This window comes from Podarcis pityusensis (genome assembly GCF_964106645.2).
Source record: "Podarcis pityusensis genome assembly, chromosome: 15".
Classification (NCBI taxonomy): Eukaryota; Metazoa; Chordata; class Lepidosauria; order Squamata; family Lacertidae; genus Podarcis; species Podarcis pityusensis.
The window spans coordinates 3,826,383-3,847,187 of NC_138040.1; the positions used below are offsets into that span (position 1 = coordinate 3,826,383).

Genomic DNA, 20,805 nt, shown 5'->3' on the forward strand with positions numbered 1-20,805 from the left:
CACACACAAAAACCACCAAAAACAACAACAACATCAAAAACTAATCGGACATTTTTGAAGAGAGTGCATGTCGGATCTCGTCTTCAGTTTTCCTTTTTCTGGGATCCGTCCCTTGGAGCTATCCGGGCCCCAAGCTGTTACCTGGCTCTGCTCAATGACCCACCCCTGCATCATGGTGTTCACCTTCTGGTTTTCACCTTCTGGTGCCGAATATACCGGCTTTATGCCTCTGTGCTTTTATGTTTGTACATACTTTATGGGCTAATAGCCGTAAATAAATAAATAAATAAATAAATAAATAAATAAAGGCTTCAAGCCCGGACGTTCTTCACCCTTGCTCTTAAGAACAAAGGAGCTGGATATTTTTTAGCCTGCGCAAGAGGAGGCTGAGAGGAGATAGGAGAGTCATCTTCCAGTATCTAAAGGGCTGTCGCATGGAAGACGGAGCAAGCTTGTTTTCTCCTGCTCCAGAGAGTAGGGCCTGAACCATGGGTAGGCAAACTAAGGCCCGGGGGCTGGATCCGGCCCATTCACCTTCTAAATCCGGCCTGCGGACGGTACGGGAATCAGCGTGTTTTTACATGAGTAGAATGTGTCCTTTTATTTTAAATGCATCTCTGGGTTATTTGTGGGGCACAGGGATTTGTTCATTGTTTTTTTCTTTTCAAAATATAGTCCGGCCCCCACAAGGTCTGAGGAACAGTGGACCGGCCCCCTGCTGAAAAAGTTTGCTGCCCCCTGCCCTGAACCAATGGATTTAAATGACAAGGAAGGAGATTCCCACTAAACTTTAGGAAGAACAGTGCAATGGACATCCTCTGTCAGGGATTCTCAAACTGCGATTCCTGCATTGCAGGGGTTGGGCTCATAGCTGTCAACGTTTCCCTTTTTTAAAGGGAAATTCCCTTATTCCAAATAGGATTCCTTGCAAGAAAGGGGAAAAGTTGACAGCTATGGTTGACACTACAATTCTGTGCGGCTTCTCTGGGGCAAACTTGAACGTGTTTTTAATGGGTTAACCAGCCTTCTTGATGGCGATCAATGGCCGCTAGCACCACCTGCGGCTCTTGCAGTTCCATTGGGCACCTTAATTCTCTTCCCCCTCCAGCCACCCCCAGCACCATGAGGGACTATTGCCGTTCCCTCATTAGGAGAATTGATTTTATATCGAGCTCAGCTGTTTATCCCCTGGCCGAACCTTCCTGCTACATATCTCTCTCTCTGTTTTTGAAATGTTTACCCATCTCATGTCCTGTGGGTTTGTTCCTCCCACCCCTCTTGTGTCTGGGGAGAGTTGGTCAACCGCTCAGCCACCCTCCCCAATCTGAGGTCCTATGACCTGCAAGCAGGTGCCCAGAAATGGTGATCCATTTCCAAAGGGATGCTGCCTCCAGCTTCAGAGTTATGGGACGCCCCCCTCTGGTGGGTTTGGAAATTTCAGCAGCGCAGCTTGGCACCTGCGTCCGACGGTTAGGAGCCGCCATTTTGATTTCCCACAATGCTCCGGGGCAAGAGTTGCCAACGTGGCGCTTGCTGGAACCAGCGAAAGGCTCGCTATGGCCGCCTTTTGGTACCTGATAGGGAGCCCCCCACCCCCAATTTTGTGATCTTGTCTCCTTTTCTGCTCTTTAAGATACCGCAACCATTACAACATGCCCAACATGGCAGCCATTTTGTATTGGGCCCCTCTCCCCATGGCAGCCATTTTGTATTGGGCCCCTCTCCCTGCGGCAGCCATTTTGTGATTGGCCCCCACCATAGCTGTCAACGTTTCCCTTTTTAAAGGGAAATTCCCTTATTCCAAATAGGAATTTCCCTTAAAAAAGGGAAATGTTGATAGCTATAGCCCCCGTGGCGCACTCTCAGCATTTCCCAGTGGAGCAGTGCACCATGGGGAATTTAAATGGCAGGTTTTCTAGACCCTGTTATTTGTTTGCTTCTTTCCTTCAAGGGGAGGGTGGCGTTGGCGCTGGGCTCCTTCGCCCTTTCTAATAGTTCCCACCCCAATCCCCATGTTGTCTTTCCCCCCCAGAAAGTCTGCACCAAATGTGGGATTGAAACCCTGAGCGCCCAGAAGCGGCCCATCTGGTTCTGCAAGATTTGCAGCGAGCAGAGAGAGGTGAGTCCATAGTGGCAGGATTCGTGCTTTGCAGTATCAGATGTCTGCTTCTTCAGGAAAGACTCCAATAATAATCGGGGGGGGGGGGCAGAAATTATTACTTGTGTGACCACCGAGTTTTTGGGTCAGTAGAAACTAGTTTCTGCCTGCCTCCTTCATCCACACACCAAGGCGGTCTCGAGTCTCATGCCTTAGGTTTGGAAGGGTCAGTCTGGATGATGCCCAGGGGTCCCTTCCAAACCTGTGATCCTGTATCCTGAGAGCCGGTGTGATGCAGCAGTGAGAGTCAGACTAGGATCCGGGAGACCAAGGTTCAAATTCCCACTCAGTCAATATCTTGAGAGCATCAGATTGACTTATCCAAGCAACAGAATGTCCCACATTAAACTTAGATTGCAGGTGAGGAGCAAAACACACAAAACACTTCCTGCGAAGAGAGATGAGTGTTGCTTTGACCCTTGCACCTTCATTTTTTAACCGTTGTGTGAAGGATCTATTGATTTGCCCTCCCTCCATTAACTGAGTTTAATCTTCATTTTTCTTGTTTAATTTATTTATACTTGTATCTATATTCCACTTTCCCTCAAAGTAAAGGAAATCAAGTTGGCAAGCATGGTTTCCCTCTCTCCCCCTTTCATCCTCACAACAATCCTGCGATGTAGATTAGGCCAAGAGGCTGTGACTGGCCCAAGGATCTCCAAGGGAGCTTCATGGCTGACTGGGGATTTGAACCCTGGTCTCCCAGTCGTTTAGTCGTGTCCACTACTGGGAAAACCATAGCTTTAACTATACGGACCTTTGTTGGCAAGGTGATGTCTCTGCTTTTTAAGATGCTGTCTAGGTTTGTCATTGCTTTTCTCCCAAGAAGCAGGCGTCTTTTAATTTTGTGACTGCTGTCACCATCTGCAGTGATCATGGAGCCCAAGAAAGTAAAATCTCTCACTGCCTCCATTTCCTCCCCTTCTAGAGAGGAAACCTCACTCCTCAAATCTTTATAAAGAGTGCAAGCTAGAAGCACAGGAACTCCTGACTCAGTACTGCCATCTCCACATGGACATAACCGTTTTCCCCAGTGGTGAAGGCAGTATATATTCAATCTTGCGAAAGTGACAACACGTCTGTATTTTGGAATTGTTAAATTTTGCAAATAGGCTGCCAAAGCGTCAAAATGACTAAGCAGGAAATGGCTTACTGGCTGATCTTGGCCCAAATGAGCTCTCTGGGATGTTGTGAGGATGGGGAGAATATGGATGCCTCCTTCCACCCTTCTGTGGAAGGGTGGTATACAAATGTGAGGAATGAGAAGTAGTTGAGCGATAAAAGCAGAGTAAGACGTTTTCAAAATGTCTCCCTTCATCGGTGTCTTTACCCAGGAAAAGCAGTCGCTTCCTTTACCCCTTGACAGGGCCGGCACTGTTTGGATGGGGTGCCTTGCTCAGCCCCTGTGAAGCTTGACGACGCGATGCTGTTTAAACACCAGCCTTTTAACATGAAAAATCTGTCCGGTTTGAGGCTTGCGCAGAGCCCGGAATGATTTATTTGAAGCCTGATCACCTCCTGCTCGCAGCAGACTAGGGACGGGCAGATATGTCAATTTCAGTTTCCATCATATTTCCAATCTTCAGCTCTCCGCATTTCTGCACCAGTTTCCAGTAAAAAAGAAAGCCCTCGTAAAAATTCAGCAATTTAGTGTGAGTTTCTCCTAATAGGCATGTTTGTCATTCAGTTTTGCCTAATATTGACTTTTGGTAAAGCAAGGGTGTGTAACAACAACAGCAACAACAACATCAGACTCTTAATATCAGGGTTGTGGGTTCAAGCCTGAAAGATTCCTGCATTGTAGGGGTTGGACTAGATGACCCTCATTGTCCCTACCAACTCTGTGTTTCTAATAATAAACAATTGTTAATTGATTTCTGCTTTTAGCTTTTTTGTGGTTTTTGTTGTACGGTCTCATGCTTTATTTCTGTAAACCACTTTGATATCTTTTTATGGCATAGTGGTAGATAAATATTTTTATAAATTAATTATAATGATAACCATAATGTGCCATTTTATGCACGTTTTATCCTGGCAAATGCCATTTTTTTTGCACACCTTGACTTGGCCAGACAGCAGCATTGCAAAATCCACAGGAGCGCAAATTCCACAGGCTGGCTTTTCACATGCTTGTTTCAGGACATGCGGATTAAGTAAATTCGCGTTTCGGAATTAAACTGAGCCGGATTTCTCTGAATTTCTGATGTCTTCTACATCAGACGGTGCAGTATGTGGACTTGCTTTACCTGGGTTTAGGAAATCAGCCTCTTCTCCCCCACCCATCCCTGCCGCTCTGCAAGGCAGTCATTGGTCCAAAGACAGATTGGTCCAAAGGATGTAATTGCAAAGTTCTGCTGGTGCGTAATGAAAAAGACCGGGGTTCTTGTTTAATTTCCCCACTTGCCTCGTTTATCCTGCTGCTGCTTGACTTTTTCTTTTTTTGGGGGGAGGTACAATTCTGTGCAGCCTCATTAATAATGGTGTGCGTGTTCTACATGCTAACTAAATGGGCCCGAACCCATATGACATCTGTTAGCAAGCTGCTATTTGCTGTAATGAGAGAGAGAATGTATAAAATTACCTGGAGCCGTGCCCATGCTTGCTTCAATCACCAACCCCACCTGCCTCCACCCCCATGCCAAACCCTGCCCTTAGAGTTGCTCCTCCACGGTCTGCCTAGACTGCCCACCTCAGTCTCCCTCTTCCGCCTTCTTTCTCCTCACCCTCCATCACTGCTGCAGTGGCTCAATAGCCCTCAGAAGACTGTTAACACTCTCTAGGTTGCAGCGCCACCTGCTGGTGCCCAAGGAAAGTACTGTGTGATGACAGCCTTATCTTTTTATTATATCAATGCCAAGCATCTCAGACATAGCCATTTCAGCATGGGGTGCAGAATCAATAATTCTCAGAATCTTTTCCCCCTTTTTTAATAATCAGGTTTTCAAGAGCGAGGCTCAGCATACTTTAGGCTTGCGGGGTTTTTGTTTTTGTTTTTCTGGAACCCACCAGTTGGAACCAAGGGCAAAACACATATGCTTGGAATGGAAGAATTCTTATCTTGGGGATTTGGTTTTGAGAACTGAACTGAGCTCATAGTCTTGTCTACCACTTCAGATGCAACCCCCACTGTACTTCACATCAGAAGTATCCCAGTACAGCTTCCTCCCACACCAGGCCTAGTGGCAGCTGCAGGCATCGTGTTGGCCATGCCCACTTAACTGAGGGGCACTACTAAATAAATAAATTTATTTATTTTTTTTAAAGATATTTATTAAATTTTCCAATAAAAAGAACACATCAATAAAAGATTAAACATGAAAACATAGAAAAGAAATACACAATTCAAAAATACACAATACATAATCCAAAAAAAGAGGAAAAACAGAACAAAAAACAAAAGAAAAAAAGAAAAAAAACAGTTAAAAACAATATCACCTTTTCATCTCCATTTTTAAATTTACTTGTTTTCTGGACCTCCTCATACCTCCCTCTTTTGTATTCCAATTCAAATTGTTTGTCCAGCAATTTCTTTTCCTCTTTTTTAATCCCAATCTTTAATCTTAATATAATATAACATTAAAATTTTACCTCTTAAAAACCCAGTTTCCAGTTCCTTAAACTTTTTAAATCCTAATCCTTAATCTTAATCTATCTATAACTTTAAATCCTGTACAGCTGGAAGCCACTTGTTTTCAGTCCAACATCACTCTAACATTCTTTAATTTTGCAATGTTTCTGCAGATAGTCTTTGAATTTCTTCCAATCTTCCTCCACCGACTCTTCTCCCTGGTCACGGATTCTGCCAGTCATTTCCGCCAGTTCCATATAGTCCATCAGTTTCATCTGCCATTCCTCCAGTGTGGGAAGCTCTTGTGTCTTCCAATACTTTGCAATGAGTATTCTTGCTGCTCTTGTTGCATACATAAAGAAAGTTCTATCCTTGTTTAACACCATTTGGCCGACTATGCCCAGGAGAAAGGCCTCTGGTTTCTTGGGGAAGGTATATTTGAATACCTTTTTTAATTCATTATATATCATTTCCCAGAAAGCCTTGATCTTTGGGCACGTCCACCAAAGGTGAAAAAATGTACCTTCAATTTCTTTACATTTCCAACATTTATTATCGGGCAAATGATAGATTTTTGCAAGCTTGACTGGAGTTATGTACCACCTGTATATCATTTTCATAATATTCTCTCTTAAGGCATTACATGCCGTAAATTTCATACCTGTGGTCCATAACTGTTCCCAGTCAGCGAACATAATGTTGTGTCCAACGTCTTGTGCCCATTTAATCATGGCCGATTTTACCGTTTCATCCTGAGTGTTCCATTTCAGCAGCAAGTTATACATTCTTGACAAATTCTTAGTTTTGGGTTCTAACAGTTCAGTAAATAAATAAATAAATTTAAGTGCTGTGGCATCTTGGGGCCAGCCCTGGGGACAGTTCATAGAATCACAGAATTGTAGAGTTGTAAGGGACCCCCAAAGGCCATCAAGTCTAACCTTCTGCAATGCAGGAATCTTGACTCAAGCATCCATGATGGAGGGCCTCTTTCTAAAAGCCTCCAGCTGAGGGAGTCTGTTCTGTGGCTCTTGCCCTCAGCAAGTTCTTCCTAATGTTTGGCTGGAATACCTGCCCTTCATCCGTGGATACCTGCCCTTCATCCGTAGGTCTCCGAGCGGTTCACAACATAAAAATACAGGATAAAAACACATCTTCCATGTGACAGCCCTTCAGATATTTGACAACGGCAATCATATCGTTCCTCTCCTCCAACTACCTCAGCCATTCCTCATAAACCCACAGGGCCTGAAATATTTCCAGACCTTCTGATTCCCTCCACCCCAAAAGCAGACCCACACTTCCTTGACTCGAAAAACCCGTCTCGTTCAGTTCGCTCTTTGCTTTGTCGGAAGGCTGCAACGAAACTGGGTTGGCTTTTTTGTCTCTGGATATTGCTTCGTTTTTTCTTGCGCTCCCTTCCCCCCTCCCTCTCCTTTACCCGAAGCCGTGTATATTAAATGTGCGCTAATAAGCTCCCTTCATTGCAATCTCGCTATTAAAATCTAAATTGGAACGTGTGGCGAGCATTCTTGCGGGAAGCACGAAGTCTTTATCGCTGTAGCTGGCCGCGTCTGCCGCTGGGGCGCCCTAATCTTCTCGCTCTGATTTTTCACACTCAAACGATCTTTTTCTCTCGGCTTGAGTCCCTCTTAGGCTGAATTTCTATAAGGAGGCAGCAGCTTGTAATGCTTTTATTCCGTTGTTAATATTGTACTTCCATTTGCCCCTTCTATGTGGTTTTTACCAGAGAGCACTCAAGCCTGTGTGTCTTTCGTAGGCCCTCTTGGGAGTTAGCCTTGTGAGCTTGGATTTCTCATTGCGGGGTCCCTGTCATGAATGCCGGGGGGAGGGGGGCTGACCCATACAGCACAACCACATTATCCCACAATCTTGGAGGGCATTGGGCTGAACACTCCTGCAGTACAATGTCCTGTCCTAAAGTTAGATTGCAGGTGTAAAAGGTAAAGGGACCCCTGACTATTAGGTCCAGTCGTGACCGACTCTGGGGTTGCAGCGCTCATCTCGCTTTATTGGCCGAGGGAGCCAGTGTACAGATTCCGGGTCATGTGGCCAGCAGGACTAAGCCGCTTCTGGCGAACCAGAGCAGCGCACGGAAACGCCGTTTACCTTCCCGCTGGAGCGGTACCTATTTATCTACTTGCACTTTGGCGTGCTTTTGAACTGCTAGGTTGGCAGGAGCTGGGACCGAGCAACGGGAGCTCACCCCGCCATGGGGATTCGAACTGCCAACCTTCTGATTGGCAAGTCCTAGGCTCTGTGGTTTAACCCACAGCACCACCCACGTCCCTGATTGCAGGTGAGGATCGTTTAAAAAATACTATTTGCAAAGATAAACGAGGGTTGCCAGAAAAGGGCTTTTTGGCTCTTGCAGACTTCATTTCCCCCCTCGCCATTGTGCAAAGGATTGATTTGTTCTCCCTCCATTAATTTGGTTTAAGCTGCCCTTTATCAAGCTTGTCGTGTCAGCTTCAGAAAAGAGAGAGAGAGAAGAAAAATAGGTTGGAAGAGAAATTCTCATGCTGGACTTTGAATAGCTTGCTTTTCTGAACTGAAATTGGATGCTCTTGCTCCGAGCCCTTATTGCTACCAATGGTTTTGTTGTAAAAAGTTTTCCAAAACAGGTGCAAGATCCTCCTCTCATAAGTGTCTCTGCATGAGTCACTGTTCCAGGCGTTCATCAGTTGGCAGAAAGCCACGATTCACACAGAGACGCAAAGGGCAGACTCTCTTGTTTTTGAGGGCAGGCTGTTTCTCAGTTAAAAGGCAATTTCTCGCCTGCTGTTGATTGCCATGGTGATTTTCAGAGCAGATTATTTAAAATCAATATGTAATAGATCAATCTTGAATCCTAATTACGGTTCCCTCTTCTCTTATATAAGCACATGAAGGATCTACCGTATCTTTACATTTATTTCATGACTTCTCTTGTTAATGCATTAATGCAAATAACTCTAAGCTTATATTACAACTCACTGTAAGCTTTTTAAAATCTGATTGTAATAAGAAAGTTTCCAGCAATTGGTAGTCAGATACAGACAACAACCCTGCGAGGTAGACTAGTCTGAGAGAGAGACAGTAGCTTGCCCAAGGTCACCTAGTTTGCTTCATAGCCGAGGGGTGATTCGAACCCTGATCTCACAGGGCCTAATCCGATGCTCTAAGTGCTACAGTGGCTTCCCAGTGGCATGGGAAGAATAGGCAGTTTCTGCACCCGGGTTGATTTCTGTCGGGATTCTTGCAGGGCTGAGTGCTGTTCGATTAGTGGTTTCCCGGGGTTGTGCTTGTTCTGCTGTCCTCATTCAGTGTCCACAGGATCTTTGCGAGGGGGGAGGATGGAGAGAAAACCAGAACAAATCAGCCCCGCAGCCAGTACAGTGGTACCTCGGGTTAAGTACTTAATTCGTTCCGGAGGTCCGTTCTTAACCTGAAACTGTTCTTAACCTGAAGCACCACTTTAGCTAATGGGGCCTCCCGCTGCTGCCGTGCCACCGGAGCACGATTTCTGTTCTCATCCTGAGGCAAAGTTCTTAACCCGAGGTAATATTTCTGGGTTAGTGGAGTCTGTAACCTGAAGCGTATGGAACCTGCGGTACCACTGTACATCCCTTGGGTCACCCCAGGAGGGTCCAGAGATCACACCGATTATTTGCTCTCCTTCTCTCTAGGTTTGGAAGCGGTCCGGCGCCTGGTTCTACAAAGGCCTCCCCAAGTACATCTTGCCTTTGAAAAGCGGCGGCGGCAAAGCCTGTGAGCAGACCCCGCGGCCTCGCCACCTGGAGCCGCCAGCGATGGACCTCAAGGGGGTCGCTCCCCGTCATTCCTTCACCTGGGCCAGAGGAAGAGGTCAGTCCTTTCCTAGCTCTCTGTGGCCTGACAACGGGGTGTGGGGTGGGGTGAAGACTTCCAGGGCCACAACACGATTTTGAAAGAAATATTGCAGAAATAAGTGGTGGTGGTGGAATCTTAGAAGTGCAATGTTGGAAAGCAACCCCAAGGATCATCCACGAGAGATGGCCTTGCAACTTCTGCTTAAAAACCTCCATCGAAGGAGAGTCCGCCATGGATATTTTAGCTGAGATTCCTGCACTGTAGGAACGTGGATTCTTGTGAATCCTAACCTCCTGAGCAGGAGAAAACAAGCTTGCTAACCACCTTCCATGGAGCAGTCCTTTAGATGTTTAGAGCCAGGGTGGTGTTTTGGTTAGAGTGTCAGACTGGGACCTGGGAGATCGGGGTTCGAATCCCCCATCGGCCATTAATCTGACTGGGTGACCTTGGCCAATCACTCTCTCTCTCCGTCTAGCTTACTTCACAGGGTAGTGGTGCAGATTAAATGAGGAGTGGGAAGCCCAGAATAGATTTAGCCAGTGCACAGGAGAGAGGGGAGGGAAAGAGAAGTCCTGTTGAGTAGACAAAAGCCCTTGGGCTATGGGAGAAGCTTGGTTGGACACTGCCAGACTATTAGGGCAAATTACAGTGGTACCTCGGGTTACATATGCTTCAGGTTACATACGCTTCAGGTTACAGACTCCGCTAACCCGGAAATAGTGCTTCAGGTTAAGAACTTTGCTTCAGGATGAGAACAGAAATCGTGCTTCGGCGGCAGCAGGAGGCCCCATTAGCTAAAGTGGTGCTTCAGGTTAAGAACAGTTTCAGGTTAAGAACGGACCTCCGGAACAAATTAAGTACTTAACCTGAGGTATCACTGTATTTGCAAATGGTAGGAGAGGGGCACACCTGAATGTTTGCAAATTTTTGTATGGACTTAAAAAAAAAAAAGTTCATAAACTGATCTGGAAGTGAGAAAGCCCGGAGAAATGGATAGGAGCTGAAATTGACAAATTTGTCCACCCCATATCATAGAATCATAGAATTGTAGAACTAGAAGGGACCATAAGGATCATCTAGTCCACCCCCCCCAATGGAGGAATCTTTTGCCCAGCGTGGGGCTCAAACCCACAACCCTGAGATTAAGAGTCTCATGCTCTACTGACTGAGCTATTCCCGTAATTTGGGGTATCTTTGGTGGGTGTTGATGCTGTGGGTGTGCGCTCTCACACAGCTGCATTGATGCGAGTATTTACTCTTCCTGGCTGTTGCCAGGGTAACCCCTCCCAGCCTTTTTCGGCACTTGATTTATGGCTGGAGGAAGTGCCAACAGCTCTGACAACCATTTTGCTGTGTTCACAGTCGTCCTCCGTCCCCTTTTTGCATCAACATGTGTCCGTTGGGACGATCCACTGCTTTGTCGCACAGAAACTCCTAGTGTGGTCTCCTGTATTTCTGAATATCCTCTTGCCACGTGAATTGCAATAGATGGAAAACCACCTATCGGTGCAGAATTTGTGCTAAGCAATTTGCTGGTGGGGCATGGCAGTGTTAAGAGTTGCCCTTCTTGGAGGAAGCACCTTTTCTGGGTGTTTGCACAACCTGGCCATGCTCAGAGCAGCCACTCGAGAAAGCCAGAACAGTAACTCTTGCAGTGAGCTAGAACGCAGGTAGCCTGTGCCGTGTCAGGAGTGATCCTATGCCCACTGTAGGGATGGGAGTAGAATGATTTACTCCTAACAAAAGGTGATGGGAAGGAGGAATGGACAGACCGGTGACTCATACAGAGACACAGCAGCCTTTCTGGGCTCTCCAGAAGACTGGGGGGTTAAATGCAAACACCCCTAATTTCCAGTTCGTGAAATAATACGCAAACCAAAACGCATCAATCCTTCAAAATCCAAATAGCTCCAAATTTGGTGACGCCGTTCTGTGCATGCACACAGTGTACAAAAACGCACGCTTTGTGGGAAATGGTTCTTAAAACATATATATTGGCATATATATTGGGAAAGTTCCACTGAAAAATGCAGAGAGCTCCTTGGAGGAATAAAAGGGGGTGAGATATAAATGCGATGCGGTGACTTCATCCCCTATTTTCATATTTTCTTTGCTCCAGCTTCAGACAGGAGCTGTTGCTCAGCTGGGGCTCACCCTTGGACTTTGAGGCCTTCTGCAAGGATACTGGGATTGTCTATCCATTGTCAAACGGCCTTGCCGTAAAAAAAGGAAAAAGACAATTCTGTCTCCTCTCCTCTTCTCCCCCACCTGATCTCGCCATCAAACAGCTGGCAGCTAAATTAGTTCCCTCCTCACATGGTGTTTAAATAGAAGAAGTGGTTGCAGTTTTCTTTTTTCTCCTTTTTTTTTTTTTGCTGCAAAGTGGGAATAATTTACCAATTCAAATCGCACCCTTAGATTTGTGTCAGCGAAATTGAGCCTCCTTCGTTTTTATCACTCTCTCTTCTTCTGTCTCCCTTTCGTTGAGTTTGCAGAAACAGCAAAAAGTGAAGTAACATTTAATGAGACTCGTGTTTGGCACGATCCGCTGTTGGGTTTTAGATTGCTTGCTTTAATAGCAACGACAAAACAAAACAAAAAACCTGCCACAAATGACCAGAACCTTACTTGGAAAGTCACTACGTGCTTCCTTGTTCAAAATCCACAGCATAAGACCCTCAGATATGAACATATTTGGTCTTGAGGTTCTGGAGCGAAAGAACAAAGAAGTCGATCCCTTCTCCATCAGGATCTTTGAGATCCAATGAAGCCGATTGTTTGAAGATTCCCAATGGGGCATCTGGTTGGCCACTGGCCTGATCCAGCAGCCTTGTCTTCTGCTCTTACATAGTTAATCTTGCAGCTAGCAAGCTCAAAACCTTTTAATTTCCAGGTGTCCTCCCCCCCCCCCAATATGTTATTATAGGAGTTGCTTCTGAACAACTCCAGAGAAATGTCACAAGAACATTTGGGTCTTATGAACACTGGTTCTCAAAAGACCCGCACTGGTTGCCTGTGTGCTTCGGAGTCTATCTCTAGGGTCTTCCTCTGGCAGACAAAACCCTAAATGAGCTGAGCACCAAATATCCCATGTAGATCTGCCTGGGGGTTGAAATCTCCAGGAGAAATCTCCCTGCAATTCATTGAGCCAGTATTGCATGACAGGGCCTTCTCTGTCGTGGCTCCCGGGTTACGGAATGCCTCTGAGTAGCGTTTGTCTTCAAAGCTGCATGCATATCTCAACATCCAGACAAGATATATTATAAGCTACATCTCGTACAACAAAATATTTAATTTAGAGTTTATTGGACTCCATCACGATTGCATAAACATGGTCTATTGACGACAACGTGCTGTTGGAGATGCAGTAAGGAGAGTGCTTCTTTGAAGCATATGATTTACATGGTGGTCAGCATTAGCAAATTTTTGGAGAAAAATACTAGGAAGTATAAGAACTATTGTGGGGAAGGAGTTACAATTTTTGGAAGGTAACTATAGGATAAAAATATGACCTCCTTTGATCAATGGATAGATGACATGACAACTTTTGTAACCTATGAACAGATCTCTTTCAGACGAAAATTATGCCTGGACAAATTTAATATTTGGAAAGTATTTATCGAAACCATAGTAACTCATGAAGTGAGGGATATAATAAGTCTTATCTATTTACATATATATTACATAGTTCTGCAACCCTAATTAGTTTATAATGTTACTTCGTTATTGTTGTTATCCTGTTTTCTTTTGTTTCTTTCCCTCCTCTTCTTTCTTCTTCTTATTTACTTCAATTAACTGTAAAACTTTCAATAAAATATAAATAAATGGAAAACCCCCAGTTTAGATGTGCCTTTCCACACAGACATTGGGGTGTGTGTGTTGAGGATGGAATCTGAATATCCCTCTCACTGCGGCAGGCTTGCCATTTCTGACTAGTGTTGATTCAGTTTATAATTTATGGCCGGATCTTCCCCCCTCCTCCCCATCCGCCTTGTATTTCTGTCTCCCTACAGTGGTGTCTAGTGATAGTGACAGCGACTCTGAGTTCAGCTCGTCGAGTCTGGATGACCGGTCTTTGCTCGCAGGATCGAAGGGTTTCAAGATCAGACAACATGGAGCTGAATCTGGTGAGGAAACTTCTTGTGACACTGGGTGCTCCTTCAGCATTGCAGTATTATGCAGTATTATTATTATTATTATTAAGATTTTATTAAATGTACAGTGGTACCTTGGTTCTCAAACTTAATCCGTTCCAGAAGTCCGTTCCAAAACCAAAGCGTTCCAAAACCAAAGCATTCCAAAACCAAGGCACACGTTCCCATAGAAAGTAAGGCAAAACGGATTAATCCGTTCCAGACTTTTAAAAACAACCCCTAAAACAGCAATTTAACATGAATTTTACTATCTAATGAGACCATTGATCCATAAAATGAAAACAATAATCAATGTACTGTACTATAAAATAAATAAGAAGGTATTGTAGATAATAAAAATAAAAATTATTATTTTTTCTTACCTGCACTGATGATAGTCATTGTATGGATGGGGGGCTTTTATCCATTTCCGCAGTCACACAATCAATCAGTCGGTAGCTGAACTGGGTTCCACACAGTCACAAAAACAAATTAACTGAAAAAGCCTCAAAAACAAAAACGCAAAATAAATAGCAAAAACAAAAGTGCCAAACTTAATCTGTTCCGGAAGTCCACTTGACTTCCAAAATGTTTGAAAACCAAGGCACAGCTTCTGATTGGTGCAGGTGCCCCGGAAACAATAGCCAACAGCTGCATCGGACGTTCGGCTTCCGAAAAATATTTGAAAACCAGAACACTTACTTCTGGGTTTTCAGTGTTTGGGAACCCAGGTACCACTGTGTATACATTTGCAGGAGCACTTTGTACAAGTTTCTAAGGCACAGGGGCAGAGCCTTTATCAGCCAGAGGGCCACAGAACCTTCTGGGGGGGGCCATTTGCCAGTGGTGGGCGGGGCCAGAGGCAAAAGCGGGAGGGGCAACTGATGCAAATTTTTGCCTGTGTACAGGCAAGTTTCTGCACACTCTCATTCCCCCCTCTCTATCCTTCCACCCAGGCAAGCAAAGAGGAACGATCAGTGTTCGAGGACACATTTCCCGCCACTCAAGGAAGGGGTGAAGTCGGGTTGGTGAGGGGTGTGGCCTGGGGAGAGAAAGGGGTGTGGCTGAAGAGAAGGCGTGGCTTGGGGAGACCTCTGAGGGCCAGGCAGAGAGACCTAGAGCGCTGCATTTGGCCCTCAGGTCAGCACAGACCATCTGAAGGGGCTGGAAGGCCAGGAGAAATGGCAGCAATCTTTGAAACGCTGTAATTTGACTCAGGTTCAAAACCCAGTGTTCAAAAAGGGCACTATTGGTGTCTTGGTTAGAGCTCCGACCCAGGGTTCAAATCCACACTGAAGCTCACTGCCTAACCTACCCCCCAGTGTTGCTGTGGGGATTAAATGAGGAAGGGGAGAACCACATGTGCACCGTCTTCAGCTCCTTGGAGAAAAAGGCGGGATATAAATGCAATAAAGAAATATAAAAGAAATAAAAACGCAGCGTGGTTTTGCGGGGAGGGCCTTCCATATGAAAAAAAAAGTTTAAAATGGTAGAGGTCACACCCTGCTCCCTGTTAATACATAAAAGCCTCTTTTCAGGAACGTGTTTATTTGACTTCACTGTGCCGTAGAGAAATTGATCTTCGCAAGACTCCTCTTAATAAAGTCACGCTGGTTTTTTTAAGGCCGTAATATTATTTTGCGCAGCGGCAGATTTTAATCTGTGACATACTTTGGCACTGACTGATTATTGTTCCAAGGTTTCTTGAGCGGCTGCCTCTGCATGATAGATCGTTTCAAATCATTTTATAGGGAAAGGGGCTGGCTTGCTATTGACAGATAACGTCCTTGCGTACATTTTCTTAAAATGGATGCCTTCGGGAATAAGCACCCGTAGCAACTGTTTCTGCAAAAACATTTCCCCCCCTCTTTCGGTTAGCTTTTGTTTTGCTTACCTTGATGAAGAGCTCCTGTTGCTCTAAGTGCATGAGGGTGGTTTTCTAAGGGGGGGGGTAGTGTGGGTGTGGGTGTGTGCTGGGAGAAACACTGCTCTGTAATAGACATCACTTGCTTGGCATGCCGAAGGTCTCAGGTTTTCTCCCTCATGGCATTTCCAGGCAGCGCTGAAATGTGGAACCATAAACCCTGGAGAGTCGTCTCCCATCACGGTTGACAATACTGTGCTAGTGGTCTGGCTCAGGATAAGGCAGCTTCCAATTTCAACCAGCCCTTTGTTCAGAACCATGAGGACTGGAACCTTGCTTTAAATTTACGGGAAAGGGCTGCAGCTCTGCTTGGCATGCACAAGGTCCCAGGGTTCAACCTCAGAATCCCCAGGTAGAGCTGAAACTGACCGTCCATCCTGAACTCGATGGACTTGCAGTTGACTTGGGGTAAAGTAGTGTCATATGGGAACGCTGGTGGCGTTAAACCACAGAGCCTAGGACTTGCCGATCAGAAGGTCAGCGGTTCGAATCCCTGTAATGGGGTGAGCTCCCGTTGCTTGGTCCCTGCTCCTGCCAACCTAGCAGTTCGAAAGCACGTCAAAGTGCAAGTAGATAAATAGGTACCGCTCCGGCGGGAAGGTAAACGGCGTTTCTGTGCGCTGCTCTGGTTCGCCAGAAGCGGCTCAGTCATGCTGGCCACATGACCCAGAAGCTGTATGCCGGCTCCCTCAGCCAATAAAGCGAGATGAGCGCCGCAACCCCAGAGTCGGTCACGACTGGACCTAATGGTCAGGGGTCCCTTTACCTTTACCTAGTGTCATGTGGGACTTAACTGTCAAACAGCGAGTTGGCAGTAAATCACGCTGTTCAAAGTTGGAGTTAACCCTTTATTAGCAAAAACACAACCTGCACAGACTTGGCTGAGTGTCCGGCCTTAATGGGCACAGCAGCTGATCCCTGGTAGGTCTGGCCCCATGGATCAGTTGCTGAGACTGAAAGTCCCACCCCACAAAGCTGCCTGAGTCCCCTCCTCCCCAGGGTTTCCCCCCAAGCAATCAGAGACACTGCCTGCATAATGCTAACTTATCCTCCGCACTTTTCATGCCTCTCCTGGTTCTGGGAGAACAGCGGGGAGGGGAGCTTGTCACAGCAAGGAGGGGGAGACACTGTGACTCTTCACCAGCCTGACTCATCTCTGCCTCTTGGCCTCTCCTGCTCCAGCTTCTGGACTTTTCTCTGCCACAGACTTTCCCAGCTCACTGAGCCCTGTTCCCCCTCGTCTTCCAGCCCCTCCTCTTCCAATTCTTCTCCCTCTGACCACTCATCGTGGGTCTTCTTCTCCTGGGGGTTCCCCAGCCAGTGCCTCCCACCATTCCTCTACATCCAACCGGTCCATTTCACTAACCATCAATCCCCCACCCCGATTGTTGTGTGTAAGACCACCAGAAGGGCCTGGCTGCTGGATATTTAGGTATAGTTTTGAATGAGGTTTCACAAACCAGGACAGATAACCCAAAAGTATAAACATCCTCCAACAATTGTCAGCATGAGAACAATCAATTAGCATGAAAGCAGAATGATTCTAGTAGTGACCAGTGCAGCGCCCGCCCTGTGGAACACCCTCCCATCAGATGTCAAGGAAATAAGCAGCTATCTTATTTTTAAAAGACATCTGAAGGCAGCCCTGTTTAGGGAAGTTTTTAATATTTAATGCTCTATTGTTTTTAACACTCAATTGGGAGCTGCCCAGAGTGGCTGGGGAAACTCAGCCAGATGGGCGGGGCATAAATAATATTTTGTTGTTGTTTAGTCGTTTGTCGTGTCCGACTCTTCGTGACCCCCTGGACCAGAGTACGCCAGGCACTCCTGTCTTCCACTGCCTCCCGCAGTTTGGTCAAACTCATGTTCGTAGCTTCGAGAACACTATCCAACCATCTCGTCCTCTGTCGTCCCCTTCTCCTTGTGCCCTCCATCTTTCCCAACACCAGGGTCTTTTCCAGGGAGTCTTCTCTTCTCATGAGGTGGCCAAAGTATTGGAGCCTCAGCTTCAGGATCTGTCCTTCCAGTGAGCACTCAGGGCTGATTTCCTTCAGAATGGAGAGGTTTGATCTTCTTGCAGTCCATGGGACTCTCAAGAGTCTCCTCCAGCACCATAATTCAAAAGCATCAATTCTTCGGTAATCAGCCTTCTTTATGGTCCAGCTCTCACTGCAATATATATATATATATATATATATATATATATATATAATTATCTAGTCCAGCATCGTGATCTCACAGCTGTGGTTGGGCTCTCTGCCTCCCGCTCCACCAGCCGTCACGGGGAATGGAGCTGTAAGTAGGAATCTGCATGGACTGGCCAAAGGATCAGACCCTCTTCTTCCACCCCGCAGTGTCCAGCAGCGAAGTGGCCCGGACCCCCACCAGGACCCCCAGCCGTGCCTTGGGGAGCATCTTGTCGGAGAGCCAGAGCAGCCTCTGCAGCGAGAGGGGAGGAGCCTTGAGCGCTACGGAGAGCTGCCACAGCGACCTCCCGGCTGAAGACGAAGACAGCGATGCCGGCCGCGGCGTCTCTGGTGAGTGGGGAGGAGGGGAAGAGGGGCACAGGAGGCTGGCCAGACTCTCCTGGACCATCAAGGAAGCTGCTTTGTACTGAGACAGACCAGGGGTCCATCTAGCCCAGCAGTGCCTGCACTGACTGGCAGCAGCGCTCCAGGGTTCCAGGCAGCGGGACGTTCCTAGGCCAAGGATTGCACCCGGGGCTTTTCGCAAGCTGGACAGATGCTCTCCTGCTGATCTAATCCTAACTGTCCAGACCTCATGGTTCTCAGTTGAGAGGTGGTAATAGCAGGAACATAGAATGTTGCCTTATAATGAGCAGATTATCAGCCCCTCTAGCTCAGCGCTGTCAATAGCTCGGTCAACTGAGCACGAGACTCTGAATCTCAGGGTTGTGGGTTTGAGCCCCACGTTGGGCAAAAGATTCCTGCCTTGTGGGGGTTGGTCTAGATGGCCCTCAGGGTCCCTTCCAACTCTAGTTCTATGATTCTAACACTGACAGGCTGCAGCTATCCAGGGTTTCGGGCAGAGGACATTAGTTTGGTTAGCGCTGTGTGCAGAAGCCCTTCCTTTTGTCTGCCCTGAATCTTCTGACATTTAGCTTTCATTCGGTGGCCCCAGTGAGTTATCATATTATAAGACGGGGGCGGGGGGGGGAATCCCAGTCCACTTTCGCTACATCATGTCCAATATTATACACTTCTCTACTGTGTTCCGTCCCATTACTCACTGTTTTTTTCCAGATTAAAAAAGACCCAAACATTGCAATCTGTGCTTGCTTTCGTTTTTAAAGATACAAGTTTCTAGTCCATGTGATTCTGTGAGAGCAGGGTGCTGGGCCGGGTGGGCCCTGGGCCTGATCCAGCAGGCTCAGCTTATGTTCTTAAAGGTGCTTTCCTTCGACTCTGTAAAAAGATGCTAGTGGGTGGGCCACAGGCAGCAAATCATGCATTTTGGTCTGTCTGTGCCGTGGTCCTGCCACCCAGCTGGCTCCCTTTCACGTCGGAACAGGAAGTAAGGGCTGTTTTTTCACTCCTGCATCCTCCTTAGATCTTCACCTGAGAGTTTTGAACTCTTCCATCAACTTTGCTGCTTTTAGCTTACCTCGGGAACTTGGGTGCAAATGAAGTTTGCAAGAACTGGGAGTTTAAAAAAAGGGGGGGAAAAGTACCCTGAAGTGTGACTTTGTTATGCAGGGTGAAAATTTTAGTGTTTGCAATGTATATTTATATATATTTTTCTGGGCCAGCTCTAAATCTAAGGCATTAATATGCACACACTCTGTTTCACACCTTGACAGTCCTTCTCTCTCACTTCCCCACCCCAAATCAGCTTGCTTTGCAACTTGCCGGAAACTTTTCTGTGTGCCTGTGGGACATTGATTTTGGATTGAACCTGGGAAATTCAGTGCACTCTCCCTGAGCCACAGACGGGGCTAGATGGATGCTGTTTTGCCGGTACAAAATCAACCATTTGCAACTAAGCAACTGAGAATTCTGTGGCCTGCTTTCATTTCAGGTCCCTTATCCTGCTTTATTTGTTTGCCTAATTCATTCTGCTCCTGTTTTTTAATCAAGCCAAAGGAGGCTTTTGCTCTCTTGCCGCAAAGAATCTTATTCACTAACTCAAGTTGCTTAAAGGTAAAGGGACCCCTGACCATTAGGTTCAGTCGTGGCTGACTCTGGGGTTGCGGCGCTCATCTCGCTTTATGGGCCGAGGGAGCCGGCGTTTGTCCGCAGACAGCTTCCGGGTCATGGCCAGCATGACTAAGCCGCTTCTGGCGAACCAGAGCAGCACACAGAAATGCCGTTTACCTTCCCGCCGGAGCGGTACCTATTCATCTACTTGCACTTTGACGTGCTTTTGAACTGCTAGGTTGGCAGGAGCAGGGACTGAGCAACGGGAGCTCACCCCATCGCGGGGATTCGAACCGCCGACCTTTTGATCGGCAAGTCCTAGGCTCTGTGGTTTAACCCACAGCCCCACCTGTGTCCCAACTCAAGTTGCTTAGATGTCACCAAATTTTGCCCCATCTCTCTCTCTCTCTCTCTCTCTCTCTGTCAAATATATCTTCTTGCCTCCTAAAAACAAAAACGAGCTCCAAGAGCAGGATTCTGCAGCTAGGGTCAAAGACAGGAGCCTAAATAGAGCCTTGCTGTATCAGGCCAGTGGCCTATCTAGTGCAGCATCCTGTTCTCTCATCGGCCAACCAGATGCCCCTGTGGGAAAACAGCAAGTAGGAACTGAGCAAAAGAGCAACTCTTCCCCACCTGCGATTCTCAGCAGCTGATGTTCAGCGGTATACTGCTTCCAACAGGGGATAGCAGAACATAACCATCATGACTAGTTGCCTTCTCCTCCATGAATTTGGGAGCATATTCACCCAGTGCTTTTCCAGCTGCATTGGCTCCCGGTGGAGTACAGGGTCAGATTTAAGGTGCTGGTTTTGACCTTCAAAGCCCTTCGCGGCCTAGGACCCTCGTACCTACCGGACCGCCTCTCCCTGTATGCCCCACAGTGGACCTTAAGGTCCATAAACAGCACCACCCTAGAGGTCCCGGGCCCGAAGGAAGTCAGATTAGCCTCAACCAGAGCCAGGGCCTTTTCAACATTGGCCCCGGCCTGGTGGAACACTCTGTCTCATGAGACCAGG

The 20,805-nt window shown here is 46.7% G+C and overlaps 1 protein-coding gene and 1 long non-coding RNA gene across 3 annotated transcripts in view; both read left to right on the forward strand.

Annotated features, from left to right (window-relative positions):
• The window catches only part of RPH3AL (rabphilin 3A like (without C2 domains)), a 54,998-nt gene that overhangs the window by 30,846 nt on the left and 3,347 nt on the right, over positions 1-20,805 (forward strand). Inside the window, exons 5-8 of one of the 2 annotated variants that reach the window (XM_080983199.1) lie at positions 2,033-2,119; positions 9,413-9,590; positions 13,589-13,702; positions 17,987-18,169. In XM_080983199.1, coding sequence (XP_080839325.1) covers positions 2,033-2,119; positions 9,413-9,590; positions 13,589-13,702; positions 17,987-18,169 — 562 coding nt within the window. The remainder of the gene's footprint in view (positions 1-2,032; positions 2,120-9,412; positions 9,591-13,588; positions 13,703-17,986; positions 18,170-20,805) is intronic. The other variant, XM_080983200.1, reaches the window with a different exon arrangement.
• Positions 13,718-17,091, forward strand: LOC308464189. The gene is made up of 2 exons (XR_013979933.1): positions 13,718-14,585; positions 14,617-17,091. It is a non-coding gene; the product is annotated as an uncharacterized lncRNA (long non-coding RNA).